General features: G+C 48.7%; 2 protein-coding genes across 15 annotated transcripts in view; one reads left to right on the top strand and one right to left on the bottom strand.

The window, feature by feature from the left end:
- The window catches only part of MAP3K13 (mitogen-activated protein kinase kinase kinase 13), a 165235-nt gene extending 158414 nt beyond the window's left edge, over positions 1–6821 (top strand). For all 13 annotated transcript variants that reach the window (XM_032406986.1, XM_032406985.1, XM_032406984.1 and 10 more), the window contains 2 exons: positions 108–405; positions 1212–6821. In XM_032406986.1, coding sequence (XP_032262877.1) covers positions 108–405; positions 1212–1313 — 400 coding nt within the window. In that variant the 3' untranslated portion in view covers positions 1314–6821. The remainder of the gene's footprint in view (positions 1–107; positions 406–1211) is intronic.
- Positions 6822–7350: 529 nt separating this feature from the next.
- On the bottom strand, positions 7351–15896 carry TMEM41A (transmembrane protein 41A). 2 transcript variants are annotated; one of them, XM_032406991.1, is made up of 5 exons: positions 15710–15896; positions 13975–14128; positions 11640–11801; positions 10747–10885; positions 7351–9165 (listed from the first exon to the last, which is right to left on the bottom strand). In XM_032406991.1, the coding sequence occupies exons 1-5, from the start codon at positions 15826–15828 to the stop codon at positions 8945–8947; spliced, it is 795 nt and encodes a 264-aa protein (XP_032262882.1). In that variant the 5' UTR covers positions 15829–15896; the 3' UTR covers positions 7351–8944. The 2 variants fall into 2 exon arrangements, with proteins under 2 accessions (XP_032262882.1, XP_032262883.1); XM_032406992.1 differs by having other exon boundaries at positions 8940–9165; positions 10731–10885.
- Between the last annotated feature and the right edge of the window lie 1485 nt (positions 15897–17381).

Genomic DNA, 17381 nt, shown 5'->3' with positions numbered 1-17381 from the left:
GCGAGGCTGTGATTGACAGGCAAGGGAAGCGAGGCTGTGATTGACAGGCGAGGGAAGAACAGCAGTTGTGCCTGTGATGAAGATCCTCTGGTTCTTTGTGGTTCTAGGCCCCATCGCTGTATCAGCAGCTGCCAGTCGTATTCCACCTTTAGCTCTGAGAATTTCTCTGTGTCTGATGGAGAGGAGGGAAATACCAGCGACCACTCCAACAGTCCTGATGAGTTAGCGGACAAACTTGAAGACCGCCTGGCGGAGAAGCTAGATGACCTGCTGTCCCAGACGCCAGAGATCCCCATTGAGATATCCTCGCATTCAGACGGGCTCTCTGACAAGGAGTGCGCTGTGCGCCGCGTGAAGACGCAGATGTCTCTGGGCAAGCTGTGCGCAGAGGAACGTGGCTATGAGGTGGGGCTTCTCCCTCCTCCTCTCCTCACTGTAGCTCTTTGGGGTCAGAGCGTGCCTGGGTCCCTACGGCCTTTATAATTATTAAGTATATGAGATAAAACAGGTGCCTCCAAGAAGTAAGTAGAGTACAGAGATACACAGAGCTCCCCAGTAAGGGCAGGTCTCCCAAGTGAGACTCAAACATCGAACGGCTCAGGCCTCCTTCATTCTAAGATTAGGTCAAACATCACCTGCTCCTGACCCCGTCTCGCTCCTCCATGTCCCCACCGTCCCCTGGATGATGCTCTCATAGCACATGGGATGCTCGAGGTCTTGCACAGCACAGGACTGTCCCTGTCTTGGGAGGCAGGATAGCATGGTGGCCAAGAGTGCACACCCAGCCTCCAACGGCCTGGATGCCAAGCCCAGTCAGGGTTCTCTCCTGGCTGCCACGCTGGGCCAGCTGCTAACCTCTCTGTGGGTCAGTGCCCTCGTCTGCAAGGGGGAGTGATGACGGCATCTGTCTCCTAGAGTGCTTGTGAGGATTAAGTGAATTTCTAGACGTAAAGCCCTACAGCAGTGCCCAGATCATAGCCAACACTCTGCAAGCGGGGCTGAGGTGGTCCTGCTGTAACTGCCATCATCATCATCGCTGTCATCACCTCTCTAGGTCTTCTTTCTCCAGAAGCCCAGCAAGGGCGGGACCTGGGCTCATTTGTCTTAGCCAGCAACCCAGTATGGTGCCTGTCATGTGGGAGGTGTCCGATACGTGTTTACTAAATGATTGCCCAAATGGATTAATGTTTTATTTTGTCTCGACTTTGCAGAATCCTATGCAGTTTGAAGAATCGGACTGTGACTCTTCCGATGGAGAATGTTCTGATGCCACAGTTAGGACCAATAAACACTACAGCTCTGCTACTTGGTAATGGAGGAAAACCCATCCTGAAGATCTCATGACTATACTGGCATTTCAGATCGTTCCCCCCCCTCCCCCCAGACTCTTTCCCCTCTCTCCTTGCTTTTTTGTCTGGGAAGAGAGCTGCCCCATCTTTCTTACCCCTAGAAATGAGCTGCAATAACAGGAACATGAGACTTCGCAAATCTCTGGAAAAAAATATCCAAATGAAATTAAGTCTCACTGAACATTTCAATCAAGAATGGCAGGGATCTATTTTATTGAATATTCTAGCTACTGTAACATTGATATTTATTTTTGTTTGACATTTTAACACTTTGTACTGTAAAGAGTGAACTATATATGATATAGAGAGAGAGACAATAATTCTTGCAAAAAAAAAAGAGAGAGTGAGAGAGAGATAAAGGAAGAAAGAAAAGAAAGAAGTGGAATTTAGGAGCAACATCCTTGGGAATTTGTGGGGCCAGGAGGTATTACTGCTACTTGAACAGGGGACCAGTTTTTTGGCCATAAGTGACTGAAGAAGAGCCAGAGCAAGACATATGGATTATTTTAGAAAACAAAGAACAACAAAGGAAAAGCAATTCCAGGTAACTTGTGAACAGACCACATTAAGTTCAACCAGCTTGTCCACACAGGTGATGGAAATGGCCTAGAAAAGATTGATGACCAGATACTTGCACCCAAGGCCTTTGAGGGCATGTGCTTACTCTAGGAGGAAAAAGACAACTACACCTGTGGAAGCTGATTTCATTTTAAAAATTTGAAGCAGCATCTGGTAGTGAGACTTACAGATAGCGTCAAACCTTGTCTTTGACAAATACTTCCCTTTTTAATGCTGTCATCGTCATGACCTTGACAAACGTGTGACCTTGACCAGTGTGTTGATTTTTCAGACTCAAGTGCCATTTTCTTCTAGCCTATTTCCTTTCCACCTGTTGACCACTTCCTTTAGGAAAAAAAGGCGGGGGGTGGGGTGCTGATAAGAGAAAAAGGGGATTTACAACAGTATTAGAAAAGCAAATGTGGAATTTGTGAAAGTACATTCTAACAGTGTCTCAGTTCCACCTCGTGCAGAAGATGGGACCGCCCCTCTGTGGAACCAGGTTGCTTGTCTACTAGAGTCATATTCATTCAAACAGAACAGACTTTGAAGGCAGCTAGCATGTGTGTGAGTCTGTCCAGTGTCCAACCGCAAACCACCCCCTCGTTTTCATTCATTAACTCATTCCATCCGGGAAGCTTTAGGGCCCGGCTACCCCTAGCAGGCATAAAGGCAAAAGAAGCGACTGGCAAAAGGCAACCCCTTTCCCACCACAACAGCATTTTCCTTAAATGCAACTTGTAAAGTATATTTTACTGCACTCCGGATCAATGCAGTTTGGAACAATTGGATTTGGAAATTTCTGGAAAGAACTGATGCCGAGCAGCAGTTAGAAAGATCTGACACTGTCCAAGGCATGAGGTCCTGCTTGGCTCCGGGGTCCTGGGCTTTGAAAAGCACCCCAAGGTACTTCATGGTGCCTTGGCTTCAAGGAAATTTTTATCTAGAATTTTATATAAAAACAGGTGTTGGCCTAGTTTCCGTCTCTTTCTCCAAGAAAGGTTACTGTCAAATAACCTCTCTAGGCTCAAGACCTGAAGACCCTGGCTCAACTCTTTGACACTGCATCACGTTGGACATTAGGAAAGACTTACACATACAGGTATTAAACTATTTCCAACACAGATGAAACTGTTGCCCCCCCTTCCCTCGGTGTCACTGATTGCATCAGCCAAAAAGGAAAGGCGGAGGGAATTTAGAGCAGTTCCTTTTGCTTGTTTGATCCCTCCATTTGTTTACACTTTATGTTGAGACATCGATTTAAAATTTAGTGTCTATAATTTATAGCTCTTAGGTAGGATGAAGGAGAATGTTTAACTTATACAGAGAGCAGTATTGTTTGCATTAAATTATTCCATTTTGTATAAATTCTGTAGCTGGACTACATGAAAGATCTTAAGTTATGGCATTATTATCATTGTTATTTTATTTTATAATAATTATTCTCATTTTCTGTCGATCAGAAGGTGTGGTTTACAGTGTAGCACAATGATTGTGTGTATTGCTAACCATGAGTAATGATGGCTTTTTATGATCTTTATGAAAGAATGAAAATGGAACTGCCATTTGGGAGCTCCCTGGTATTCATCTTAGTTGTATTCCCTCATTTTCTGTGTGCAACAACAATCATCTGAGGATGCGGGTTCTGCCCTGGAGCCCGGTGGATACACTGTGGTTTTGACTTGATCCTAAAAGCTCCTGGGTGGGCAGATGACTGAGTGGATGGACAAATACTTCAGAAGCTGTAAACTTTCTCAAGTTTCTTAAGAAATAAAATCATGGGACTACATTAGAAGCAAAAAGAGAATTATTTAGTGCCCTGGGAGGAACCGACCTAGGGGGTTGCCGCCCGGGGCCCGTAGGTCAGGCAGCGGGCGCGGGCAGCAGGTTGTCCTCTCCCTCCTGCCGGGTCCCATAGCACCAAACCCTTTTTTTTCTCCTGGCTGGGAATAGCAAAGAAACATTAAAACAAAATGACATAAAATGCCTGGCTGTGATGTCATCCAGTAAAAGATGAGAGAAATTCTAAAAGGACGCCTAGTCACTTAGAGGGTCATACGGCTGGAAAGGTACCTTGAAAGGCCAGAGTTTCCATCCTTGGACCTTAGACCCACACTGTCCTCTGACTCTCTCTGCTTTGTTGCTTCTGGGAACAGAGAGGCTACAAGTCTACATCCTCTTTCTCTCTAGCATAAAACACACTTCAGCTCGTCCAGTTCTTGCCCACCTCTAGTGGCAAAAGAGAAACATGAGGGTCAGCTTCTGTCTTAGCACCTTTCAGTGATGGTCTTCCTAGAAAATCTGATACCTGATACCTCATAATTTTGATGTTTTTTTGAATTACCATCTTGACTGCCTGTCATGATTATGCCATATATACCCATCTGGGTTACTGTTATGAGCATGCTAGGCTAGCAGACAGTGTTGAATCTTTAGTCATTCACCGTATTGTCAAGAGTTGAATAAAGTTCCACACTGAACATTTTTATTTTTAGTAGAAGTGACTAGAGGCTTCAGAAGAGAACAGTGTCCATAGTCTAGGTGAAAAGCCTTCTCTATCCCAGCCTGGCCCTTCACTGCCTGCCTTGAGCTAACCAGGACAGTTGTGAATCGGTGTGTGTTTCTTTGAGAACAACTTCACAGTCATCTGAAGAGTGCTGCATCCAGAGCTCAGGGAATCGAAGAGTGGATTCTTCAGTCCTCAGGACCATGCAACATGCTGTAAGGAGCCTCACAAGACTATGATTTCAAGCTTCAGTGTTGACTGAAAGTTTAACCCCCTTGGGATGAGCGTTCACATTCATTTAGCATCTGTTTTTGACTGACTGCAAGATAATGGGTTTTGTCTTGCAGATGAACATTTGGTTCTGATTTTCATCTATTTCTAGATCATGTCCTCTGATAACAATTCCTATTAAAATGGCTTAGCAGAGGGACTGAGAAGCCGACATCCACTTTGAAATAATAGACCTTACCGCCAGTGAAGTTTCAACCTGTTCGCAAGATTGTGGGAGCTCCTACTCAAAAAGGGTAGCGATGCTAGCTAGCTCTGCCGTAAGATGATTTGGTACAGCCTACTTGAATTTCAGATATTTAAAAACTTTAGTATCAACAAATCATCGTTCTAGAATTAAGGATTTTTAAAGTAGGACTTAGTAAATACTAGACATACATTTCAGAGCCTCATTTTTGCTAAATTTCCCTCTCACCCCAAGTAATAGATGTGATGGTATTGGATTTTCCTGGTACCAACCCAATTTTAAATGCCCTCCCCTACTATGAAGAATTGACATCCTTTCCATGTGAATGCAGCCTTATTGATCAAATAATTTACTTTTTTATCCCCATGCCCTTTTGTCTCAAGTTTTCCCCCTTTTCGTAAAATGTTCCCACTTGAACTTTCTGGAACTGAACTCTCCAGAAGAGAACATATTTGGAACCCAAGGAATTCCTGCCCTGCCCTGCCCTGCAGTATAGTGTGTTTTGTTTTTCCACTAGAAAAAGAAACCAGAAACCAAAATACTACTGCATACCGCCATCTACCACCTCCACCCTGAACACCCAAGACTGGTGTTATTTATTGATCGTCATATTCTTTCCACAGCCTCAGAACCTCTCACAGCAGGGCACTGGGGACAACTACCACTTGATTGGAATTGGTGTGTAGGGGGAGATCCGTTTTGGCATCCCAATCCTAAGCTCATAATTAATTTTCTCAAGGTGGTTTGATATCTTGAGTTAGCTCTGAAGGGAGAGTGACAGGATCACACCAGTGTCCTCCTTATGGAGCCCACCCTGTGGCTGTTGGGGCGTCAGCACCATTGGCAGGAAAAAAGGCCACTTGCTTCCACCCACTGCCCTTTTGGATGACAATTCCAACTGAATAATTTCCAATCACTGATGAATGGAATTCCAAAGTGTCTCTTCATTTACATCATTTCATTGTGTTCAGTAAGCATGTTCCTCCCTCCCCTTCTATGAACAAAGTTAATACGTTAAGTCCCAGTTACTTGCTTCTTTCTTAGACTCCGTGAGGCTAATGTACCAAAACAATGTGATATTCTTTTTAAGACTTTGACTTGTACTGTCGGTATGAATTTAGTGCCTTTCCAGGCAGCAAGATTTTTCTTCTTTGCTGATTTCATAGAATAAATGCCCTAGTATACTCCTACCACCGTTACCAACCTCATAGACTAGCACATAAGAATTACATTAGTCGGCTTGTTTGCATGCTACCGCCAATATTGCAAGCGCCTATTCAAACTGGAATGAACAAGGTTGCCAGGTGGAAGACCCTTCTGGAACCCGGAACACTTCTCAGGGACAAATGGCAGAAGAAGGGGAGCTCTCAAAGCACTGCTTTGAGAAACAGGGTTACCTCCAAAGAGTTGGGGTAAGGTTTCTGTTAACTGTCACGTGATGAGGGCATCGTGGCAGGATTTCACAGAGACAGCCCCCTACGTGGATGCAAGGCCGCTGTAAGGAAACCTTCAGCCGAATGCCAGGCTTACTCCCTGGAGCCACTTCACCGCACTCAGGAGCGCTAGCCCCTGGCCCCAGGTTGCTGCCCAGTGTCCTGGCAGAAAGGGTCCTCCGATGGTGCCACGCAGAGGGCCCCACAGTCAGAATGTGCCAGCTCTTAGGAAGATGGCCCTTAGGGACCGTATCACCTGGGCGGCTCTCCACCACTCGGATTCTTTATTGCAATAATTGGAGTTCCTATCAGTTTGGAGCAAATTCTTTCCTGTGGTTAAGTCTCAAAATGAGCTTCCTCATCTGTCTCCCCGGGGTCTCCAGTCCTGTCAGTCCCCCGCTCCCTGTGGTTTCGGACGCCAGCTCCATTTGTACTGAGCAATTGTACGGTGAGGGGAACGGGAGTGACGATCGAAGCAAACCAATGCATGGAATTAAACAAAAAGTGTGCTTCACTCCTTTCTGGTCCTGTCTTTTCCTAAGGTGCTATGTGGGTCCTGACAGCTGCCTTCACCTGTCCGGGCACTTGTCAGAGCTTTCGGGAAGGGAAGACTCGACAGGCAGGGTGTCCTGCGGCCAGGAAAGCCGGGGGTGGAGAAGCTGGTTTCTGTGGCTCTGTTGTTTCAGACACACCCACAGAAGGAAGGGAAACCATCGTTTTCTTTCCTCATAGTCTCTTCTTGTTTTGTCACAGCCTGGACAGGTGCCCTCTTGCCTTCCCACGGCTTCCCCGCTGCCCATCTTGTAGGTCCTCCTCTGTTTCTAGTGACCCCACTATCGAGTGAGTGCAGAGAAGAAAAAGGGGAAAACAAAAATCTGGCATCCAAAGAATCATAGTGGTGAGAAGCCTCCCAAGAGTGGAAAGCTAAAACACCATTTTGGATCGTCTGCTTTTCAGCCAATCCTAATTCCCACTGGCAAGGGGAATGGAAAGTTAGCAACATGTCCAACACACACCACACAGAACATTAATATCCATTTATTTGGGAAATTGCTTTACCTGTAAACTCACAACTGGTAAGGCACATTGTAGCAAAATCATGGGGGGAGAGACAAACACAAGGATCTGTGAAGGGCAAAGGGCACATACTTGCAATAGTGTAGAAGACGCTGGTTTCCCCCTTCCCTCCTCCTCCTCCAGAACACAAAAAGCTACAGATTTCACACAGCCTTCTCCTCACCCCCCACTCGTTACCAAGCTTCTTTGAAAGCAACACATCTTTAAAAATGAAGTCCTTGTTGTGTTTTTTTGGATCATACCATGTCCCTAAAGCACAGCTTGGGAACTGATGCTTCCTACTGAACAGGAGCATTCTCAGGAATGCATGTAGAACAGTGGGCCAAGTGAAAGCCTTGGTAAGACTTTGGCCAAGCCAGATCAAAACCCAGCAGGTGACGCCCAAAGGCAACAGTTCCGGTAAGAAACGATGAGTTACTCCTGTAGGGTCCGGGATACCAGAGCTGGCCAGTTTAGGTGCCAAGGTCCTTGTGTCCCTGGCAGCATTAACCCAGGCCTGTGCCCGTTCAATACCACAGCTGCAAGAAGCAATGACAGCTACAGAACATTAAAACATCACACAACAAAGTAATCCAAAACCAAGTTTCCCTCTTTGGATTAAAAGATAAAAGTATTCCTCAGTTATTCTCGACAAATGACAACATGAAAAAAAATAGAGGGCACACTGGCTGATAGCTGAGTGTACTGAATCCATTCTCCTAGCAGGAGGATGGAGAAAGGATTCATACACAGAAAGGATAGATTAGAAAATGTACTGATAGTCATTTGGTTCAAGTGAGCCAAGGACGCTGCCCCATTCAGACAGGTAAGAATTTCTCCAGAACATACCTACAACATAGAGTTTGCTGCATTCGTATTTAATCTATTTGCAATCAGCTTATTTGTCAGGACATGCAGCTAAGAGGTTTGACATATATGGTTAAGGTCAGTGCATCTGAACACAAAGAGCATCACGGAGATCACTGTGCATTTGAGCTGTACGTGCAAGTTCTGCGCAGTCCGTCAGCTTGTTTCCCTTGGTTTATGGAAGAGGTAGCTCATCAGCAAAAAAGTAGTACACAATACTCTTCGAGAGGCTAACAAGATGAAGGGTAATGTCAGTGATGCAGGTTCACGTCATCATTTATACCACGAACACCCACTAGGGACTTAACAGGAGAACACCTATCACAACAGCCTACCACTTAGCAAAAGAGGCACTCTGGACAAGGACAATCAGCATCTTCTCCTAAGGCAGCTCAGGGCTTGGCAAGAGGCAAATACAACAGACCACCCTGAGTTCCTTGTTATTCAATAGAATATAAATAGGATTTTCTAGAAGGCCATCCGTTTCACAGAGTGTCCTGCTAAGCCAGGACTGGTTTGAGGACCTGGAACAATCCCCCTTCTAGGGCACAGAAAGTCCTTTATGAAAACACTGCACACAGATGAAGAGTGTCCAAATCACCTGTTGAGGGTAATTAAAAACGATGAGGGGCTGCAGAGGACCACACCATCACACAAATAAGCAACAGAGTCCAGGGACGTGGCAAACAAAAAACCAAGATCACGTGTCCTTTCTACTATTTAGGTGATTAGTGTTGCTTATTTCATTCAAATGCAGGTCCTTCTGACTAAATTTTTTAATGAGGGTTCCAGGAACTAAGGCGACCAGGGCAATGGCCAAAAGCTTGAAGACTGTTTCCCAGGAGAAAAGAGCATCCAGAGAGGTAAGAGTTGACAGGATGGAACCTGTCTGCACACAGATAAAATTGTACGGGACCAAACCTGGAAGAAAGGGAAAGAGCCTGTTACCAGGGGCAGCAAGATGAGAAACAATAACCCCTCAGAAACGTCCCCAGGAATTCACAACCATAACTCCAGATTTTTTTTGCCCAACTCCTGACCCCTAAGCACATTACCTCTTTCCCCTCTCCACCTCTTCCCCTCCTTTCCTCACTTCCCATAAACTGCCCTGTTTAACAAAAAGACTTGAGATGATTTACAAAAAATGCATGTGGCACAATAAGATAAAAATATTTTTAATAGGAAACAAAAAAATAAATGAAGGATAAAAGAAATCAGGAGATACGATTAGTATGAAAAAGTGTAAGGTTCACACATTTGCTAGAAGTGCCCTCAAACTGGGTTCTGAGGACCCAATAGCCTAAGTAATGAGAGGCACCAGCATTATGAGACTTAAAATATGCATAAGATAAAAACAAGTTTCTTAGAAACAGCACTACTTTCGCGTTCTATACTGTCTCTAAGAGATCATCAAATCCACTGGATCCCCGAGAAGTCTGACTGGTGGCCAGACAGGCTGGCTGTTTAACAATCCCCTGGGGAAGCTGTTAAAAACACATCCTCGGGCTCCCCCGACCCTCCCCCAAGATTCTGGTTACCTGGGCCTGGAGTAAAACCCAGGAACCTGCATCCTAACAGCTTCTCCTGACCGCCACTCCTGAGACTAATTGGTTTGGGACCCCCTGATCACTCAGTCCTCCCCTACAGTAGACGATGCCTCAAGATCACAGAGCACTCAAGGTCACACAGCTTGTCAGAGAGGAGACTGGAAGCCCGGTCTCCAGAGTCTTTCCCGGCCTCCTGCCACCTAGGTAATCACAGGCTGCTAAGTGAGGAACCAAGACACTTTGTCTGAAAGCCAATATGACCGGAATGAGCTGTGGTCGATTTTGCTTCGACTTAAGATCTCAATTTCTCTCTCAAGCGTTCCCTACTAATAGCAGCTGCTCAACCACAGATTTGTTCTGTCCGACCTAGAAGTCCTGAGTAGTCAGTCTTTCTCTCCATGCTCTCAAGTAGGTTTACGAGCAGCGCTCCTTGCCTTAGGCTTACAGAGGGCGGTTCACCTCCAATGTGAAGACGACAACAGTCACTGACTTTACGGGCTGATCCGAGGCCCAGACCCGGAGAAACCATGCTCTTGTCCCAGCCCCTCACCTGGCCAAGCTGCTCTGCTCCTCTCTTCAGCCTCCACCCTTTCTTCACCCACACCCCCTCACTCCAGCTCGGCTTTCCTGCCGGCATTTCCTGAGACCTGGCTAAGGGCCAAGTGACTCATCTTCCACAGAGGATGCTACCAACCCCCGTGCCCAGCACAGTGCTGCCCACAACAGGCGCTAAGCACCGCTGTGGGGTGAACTATCCTTACTTCTCCCAAAAGTATTTTTATAGGTTTTCTGTTCAGCCCTGAGCAGATCTGAAATCAGGAATAATTACTGGAGGTCGCGACTCTTGATGCTGTTCTTCACAAACCTGGGCTCTCAGAGGCAGACACAGGCCCACGTGGGTAGGCCTCCGACACAGCAATGCTCAAGACTCAGACTTACCCCACCAGCTTCTTACCAATCAGAACAGAGAAGAAGAAATGCACAATCGGGATGTTCAGAATCGGAGCTGAGAGGTTCAAGAACCAGTTTGGCGTCATGGGGAAAAGTCTCAAAAACAGCAAGAAAAAAAACAGGCTATTTCTATTCTCCTCCACCTGTAGCCAAAAAAGACAAGGCCATTAAGAAGCAGAGAATCTCTAGATATTGAAAATCTGATAGCACCAAGCACTGTTCTAGATACTTCATATATTCTGTTCCTGAATCTCCCAACAAACCTCCAGGGTAAAGACTATTTTCTTCATTTTTTTAAATTGAGATTTTATTTATTAATTTGACAGAGAGAGAGAGCACAAGCAAGGGGAGTAGCAGAGGGAGAGGGAGAAGCAGGCTCAATCCCAAGACCCTGGGACAGGGGCAGACACTTAACCGACTGAGCCGCCCAGGCGCCCCTGTTTTCCTCATTTTTAAAATGGAAGTACTGGGGTGCCAGGGTGGCTCAGTCATTAAGCATCTGCCTTCGGCTCAGGTCATGATCCCAGGGTCCCGGGATCGAGCCCTGCATCAGGCTCCCTGCTCCGCAGGGAGCCTGCTTCTCCTTCTCCCCCTCCTGTGTTCCCTCTCTCGCTGTGTCTCTGTCAAATAAATAAATAAAATATTTTAAAAAAATAAAATAAAATGGAAGTACCTGAGACTCAGAGAAGTCAGGAACTTGCCCAAAGTCACAGAGCGCGTAATGATGAAGCCGGAATTTGATCCCAGGTCTGTGCCTCATGAACAGACCAAAAGGAGCCCCTAAGAGCTCCAAAGCAGGGCGGGGGACCACGGTAGGAAATTCCTGCCTGCACACCCCTCAGGGCCCTGAGGTGACCGTCAGGGGGCCCAGCACTAGGTTGCGGCCCCTCCCCTTACCTTCCTCTGCAGCAGGGACACTTTCTCAGGAAAGTAGGAGACCACCAGCTGCTTGCCAAAGACACTGGAGAGCAGGTAGCAGCACGTGGCGCCCACTGATGTCAACACACAGCACAGCAGAAGCCCCAGCCATGGTCCGAACAAAGCACCAGCTAAAATATTCTGCAAAAATAAAACAAACCCCTCAGCCGTTAGAACATCTGCTGGCTACCAGTCACCTTGTACTGGGGCCCAAGAGTCATAGGTTCCCTCCTCTTCCAGTGATTTTCCCAACCCACACTCAACTCCCATTCTAAAGGGGTGAATGAACAGTGATGACAGGGCTGGGAACTGTACCCCTGGCCTTGGTCTCTTCACCTTCCAAACAGGGATGAGGTGAACACTTCAGAAGGCAGGAGAACATTCTCTGGGACAACATGGGTATACAGCCCCCCGGCCTGCTGCGCGGGCTGTGGGAGGTCCTGCGATCAGGAGTGCTCCAAGAAGGGAGAAATGCAACTCACACGTTATTGTTACCATTTTAAATGAACAGAAACCATGAATTTTCCTTCAGTAAGACCACCCAAGTTATATAAAACGTCCTCTTTCTTTGCTTCCTGCTGGAATTACATCTGTGGTAGAGAACACTGGGGGTTCCATGTTGACCAGAGCTCTAGCTGACACTCAAAAAAGTCTTAGATTCAGAAAAATGAAAAGTGAGCAAATACATCCTAAATACAGTTTGGCCGGTAGACGTCACCCTGCCAAACATGGGATCCAAGAGAGAAAGTAAAAGGGGAACTTCCAAGTGAGAAGGTGGGGGTCTGATGAGCACCTACTGTAAGTGAAGTGCTTGACTACATGTCTTATTTCATCCTTACAACGACCCTGTGTCATATGCCATCCTTACAGCATTCTCGCAGGGAGAGATTAAGTATCGTGCCCAAGCTCCTCCACTAGACAGAGACAGGATTCACTCCCAGGTAGCATCTGACTCTGCCCTGAATAGGGATCAGCTCAAGAGGGGAGGCAGGGGGCGCCTGACTGGCTCAGTCAGTAGAGCCTCTGACTTTGATCTCAGGGTGGTGAGTTTAAGCCCCATGTTGGGCATGGAGCCTACTTAAAAAAAAGAAAGAGGGAAGGCAGCTACAGGGGCACCCCCAAGAAGTCAGTCCCAGACCTCAAGCACCACACACCTCCCTGTCTCTCTTGACATGGACATGTTTGCTTTTCTTCCAGTTTCCAGCCCGAGCCTGGAGTAAAGATGCCAAGGCAGGAGAAAAAAGCAGGACGGAAGGAAGCTTTCAGGGTCTCCTGCTCAGTCACTTAGTCATTCAACAAGTGCTGAGGGCCACTGTGCACCAGGCACCATCACCGAGCCAGGTGCTCTCCACGCACCGTTCCATTTAACCCTCCACAAGACAACGCGCAGGAGTAGCCCCAATTTCCAGATGAGGAAACAGAGTTGGAGAAGTTAAAGGGTTGCCCGTGGTTACACAGCTGAGATTCAAGCTCACCCCAAGCCCTAAAATACACACACATTGACATGAAACAGCTGAAAATGCTGTGGGGAGGACAGCAAGGTTCTTCCTTAGAGCCTTAGGCAGCAACTGAACAGAAGCAGCCCGCAGCGAGAGTGCACACCCAGGCCCAGCACCACGGCTCCGAGGGCGGTGGGGGGGGCCGCCTGGGAAGTCAGGACGATTCGTCCTCCCCACACCCTCCCCACGCAGGGAGGTCTCCCCGGCCTCTCCAGCCTCACATCATCATCAACAACTTGCATCTGTTCGTCAAACATCTGGGAAGGCACTTCCCTGAGCCGGGCAAAGAAACACAAAGCCGAGAATCAGGAATGGGCCCGGTTCTCAAAGAACTCAACGACTAGTGGAGAACACGGATTTTCAAAAAGTAATAGAAAACGGTGCCAAGATGCAGAACGTTCTGGAAGCTCCGAGAGGAACAGCTCACCCAGCCCGGACTGTGTGTGTGTCTCTGGGACAGCGCGCAGCCATCAAGGCCTTGGAAACAAGAGGAGAGGCCGACTCTGGGGCCAGGGAGACACAGGTTCAGCCCCCCAGCCCCGCCCCTCCTCTCCCTGTCACCTCGGACAGTCCCTTCCCACCGCAGTGTTTCCTTATCTGTAAAATGGGATCATGACGCCCACACGCTAAGGCTGCTAGGAGAGTTAAATAAGGTCAGGAAAACAACCAGGACAGTGTTTGACCCAGGGGAGGCTGTCGACAAATGGCCGCCACAGTACTCTTCCTCTGGACTGTGTGATTTGCAGCCTAAGGGCCCCTCTGCAAAGACAGAAGGTGGATTCCTGGCGGGCACAGAAGGAGGGCAGGGCACTGACCAGGAAGCTGGAGCCAGGGATGGCAAAGCCCTGCTTGTAGAGGTAGGCGCCGCAGAAGAGCAGGAACACGTAGGCTGGGTGCTCCTTCCGGTACTCTCGAAGGACCTCGGAGAGCTCCCGCAGCTCCGCCAGGTCTGAGGGGAACCACAGTGACCTGGGGATTTGGAAAAGCGCATGGAAACGTGAGTCCAGATCGGCCTAGGACCTAGGAAAGTCACTTGTGCCTTCATTCCAAAGTAGGTTTATAAATGTGCCCATCATCTGGTTTGCTGGGAACGCACACATACTGGGAGCCCAGGGTGACAGGGGACCTGATACCACACAGCGGAGGAAGACAGAAGAGCCCTGGTTTGGGAAGCAAGACCTGGGTTAGCATCTCAACTCTGCTGCTATCCAGCAGTGTGATCTCGGGCTAGTCCCTAGGCCTCAGTTTCCTTATAGAAAAAATGAGTGGTAAGTGCCCTTTTAGTTCTCAGGTTTTATGATGTATTCTTAAGAGGCAAACGCATTCATTTTCAGGCAAGAACTAAATGTCCTAAATTGGCTTCCCTTCATGGAACGCCCCCTCCCCCACAAGCTTCAGGCCAAGGACAATTGAAACTTCACAGTGCTCCCCAGTTACTAGGTAAAAAGACTGTTTTATCAGTCACTAACAGGCCAATTAAAGATTCTCTGGGAAAGTATATCTGTCCCATACCATAAACATAAGCTTCTTGGTAACATGTCAGGCTTGAAACCAACCCTTTCAAAGAGGCTCCCCCCTCCCCAACTCTTTATCTGGCCCTTAGGGCATTCTGAATCCTGTACAAGGGTTACAGTGTAAAGGCTACCTTGCCTTTGAGATAAGAGTAACCCTTGAATCCATCAATGATCAATTATGAGCAAACCCGCCTACTTGTCATCAGAATGTTTCTCTTAGTATGTCTGACATCCACAGCACAGCCTTCTCAACTAGAGCAAAAGAATACTGTAACTGAACACAGTTATCCTCATATTCAAATATAAGTAACATCCTTGCCAACGCAAGGCTGTGCCAGGCACACTTCCATAAACTTCATAAACTGTATGCTACACTCCCGGGGAATCAGCCCGGCGGCGCCGCCTCCCGCCCCACCAAGTCGGTCATGAGAAGGCAAAAAGGAGAGACAGCCAGGAAGACGGGCGGACCTGATCATTAGTTCGTGAATAATTTAAAGTCCATGCAACACTCCTGAAGACCGAATGCCTGCAAGCCCCAACGGCAGAGCTGACGGGAAGCGAGATGGGGTGGGGAGGACGGAGGAGGGAGGCTGATAGCAGTTGTGGAGAGGGGGGCTGCCGGTCCACCCCGGGGCGAGGGTCGGGTTAGGGCTGGGCCCGGGAAGGCGACGGGCGCACGGCTCCCGCGGCGACGCCACCGCGCCGACAGAGGCGCGCGAACGGGCGCCGCGGGGATAAGACGCCGCGTTTCCCTCTGCAAATCACCGCCCTGCGTGCAAAGCCAGCGATCGCGCGCCCAAACTGCACACCGCGCAGCCGGCAGCCGGCAGCCCCAGCCAGGGCCCCGACTCCCATCCACCCCGCCGGCCCGACACCGGACAGATGCGGCCGGGCCACCAGACCCCGATCCCCAGTCCCAGAACCGAACCCCCCGCCCCCGACGCCTCCGCTCCCGGAACCGAATCTCCCACTCCCAGACCCCCTCCTCGGACCTGGCTCCCTTCCTCTGACCCGAACGGCGGCCCCCGCCACGCACCTGCCTCCGGTCTCCTCGCCGGAGCCCAGCGTCCGCCCCCGGGGCAGTCGCGTCGACAGCAAGTACAGGGCGAAGGTGGAGCCGACGAAGACCAGCAGGAGGCCGAGCAGGGGGCGCATCTCGGCGCCCGCTCCCGGACCCGCCGAGCCGCCGGGGAACCTGCAGGTGGCTCCCGGCCCGGGGCTGCGCGCGGCCTGCGCCTGCGGAGCGCATTCACGGACGGACCGGGGCGGGGTCCGCACCAAGCCCCGCCCCTGGACCCCGGCCCCGCCCCCGGCCTGGGCTCCGCGGGCTGAGCGGGCTTGTTGAGATTCCAGCCGAGATTCCAGCCGAAACCTGTCTTGCAGCAGCTCTACTGTGCGTCTGCCCTCCTTCCGTCTGCGCATCTTTTTCCATGTTTACCTCTGTCTCTTTCTCTGCTTATTTGCAGGCTCTTTGCCAGGCGCTGGGAGATCCAGAGGTGATTCACGAGCCCTGCCTACAGCGAGCTTGCAGTCTAGTGCTCAACACTCTCTTGTCCACCCCCAGCTGTGATACAAAGCAGATACAGCCCGTGCTCCAATCAAGTGCGGTGGGACGGTCATAATGACCACAGAAATAATTAAAATTACTTTTTATTGAGCCCATTATCCCTACCCCTCACAACAATCCGGCAAGGTTGGTATTTTTGTCTTTATTTAACAGATGAAAAAATCTGAGTCTCAGATTAAGTGACATCCCCAGAAAAGAGAGCCCTGATTACTGTTGCGGAGGACCACCTGAGCTAGGGCGTCTCAAGCTCTTTGTTGGTCTCTGATGGCTCTGGCGGTAGTCAGCTATTTTGTTAACAGTTCTGGTAAAACTGCTCATCATAGCTTCTGGGCCCGCTGTGCCTGCTCCAAGCCATGAACCTATGATTCTAAAGTATCAGTTAAACTGATCTCTGGAATATCCCGCAGGAAGGTGGCAGCCTGGGCTGTGGCCACAGCTTTTTTTTTTTTTTTTTTTTTTTTTTGAGAGGGAGAGCAGGGGGAAGGGGGAGAAGCAGACTCCCGCTGAGCAGGGAGCCTGATGTGGGGATCCCAGGACCCTGAGACCATGACCTGAGCCGAAGGCAGACCCTTAACAGACTGAGCAGTAACTTTCTATTACTGATAAGTCTCTTGACTCTCTTGAGTGAGGTTTGGGGTAGTGGCTATAATCATTTTAAGAATAATAAGAGCGATTGTTAGGTATCCTAGAAAACATGCATCAGTAAGGCCTCCAACTATTAAGACATTCATAAGCCCAAGGCTGGTGATCATATCCACAAATGAAAATGTATCCCCCTGGTGGGCAGAGGACTCCAAATGTTAAAAGAGAGAGAGAGAGTCAGGATTAGAATCCAAGTCAACCTGGGTACAAAACTAATGGTCCCACACTGCGTGGATTCATGGAGGAGGCAGGGTTTGAGTTTACCTTAAAGATGAGCAGGATTTCCACAACAGAGAAAGGAAGGAGAGGGTGAGCTAGGGGCCCAAGTAAGGCACCAGAGTCCAGTTTCGTGAAGCCTAAACTATATGAGAAATGAGAAGTTGGAGACAAACTGGAAAGCATTGGAAGGCAGGCTCGGGAGCTGGATTTTTCAATATTGTGCATGGTGAGACAGGAACAGAGGTGTTTAAACAAGAGAGTGATTTAGTTCCCGTTTTAG

Source organism: Phoca vitulina, unplaced genomic scaffold (assembly GCF_004348235.1).
Source record: "Phoca vitulina isolate PV1807 unplaced genomic scaffold, GSC_HSeal_1.0 scaffold8, whole genome shotgun sequence".
NCBI classification, from domain to species: Eukaryota; Metazoa; Chordata; class Mammalia; order Carnivora; family Phocidae; genus Phoca; species Phoca vitulina.
Note: the sequence above shows the minus strand (reverse complement) of the source record. Positions and strands in the feature narration are given on the sequence as shown.

Bases quoted from the DNA above. Each gene is read 5' to 3' on its own strand.
- TMEM41A (XM_032406991.1), bottom strand. From the start codon at position 15,828: ATGCGCCCCCTGCTCGGCCTCCTGCTGGTCTTCGTCGGCTCCACCTTC. The intron at 10,886-11,639 runs GTAAGGGGAGGG...TTTTGGCTACAG, and splicing joins TGTCCCTGCTGCAGAGGAAG to GTGGAGGAGAATAGAAATAG. The intron at 9,166-10,746 runs GTAAGAAGCTGG...CCTTTCTTCCAG, and splicing joins CTTCTTCTCTGTTCTGATTG to GTTTGGTCCCGTACAATTTT.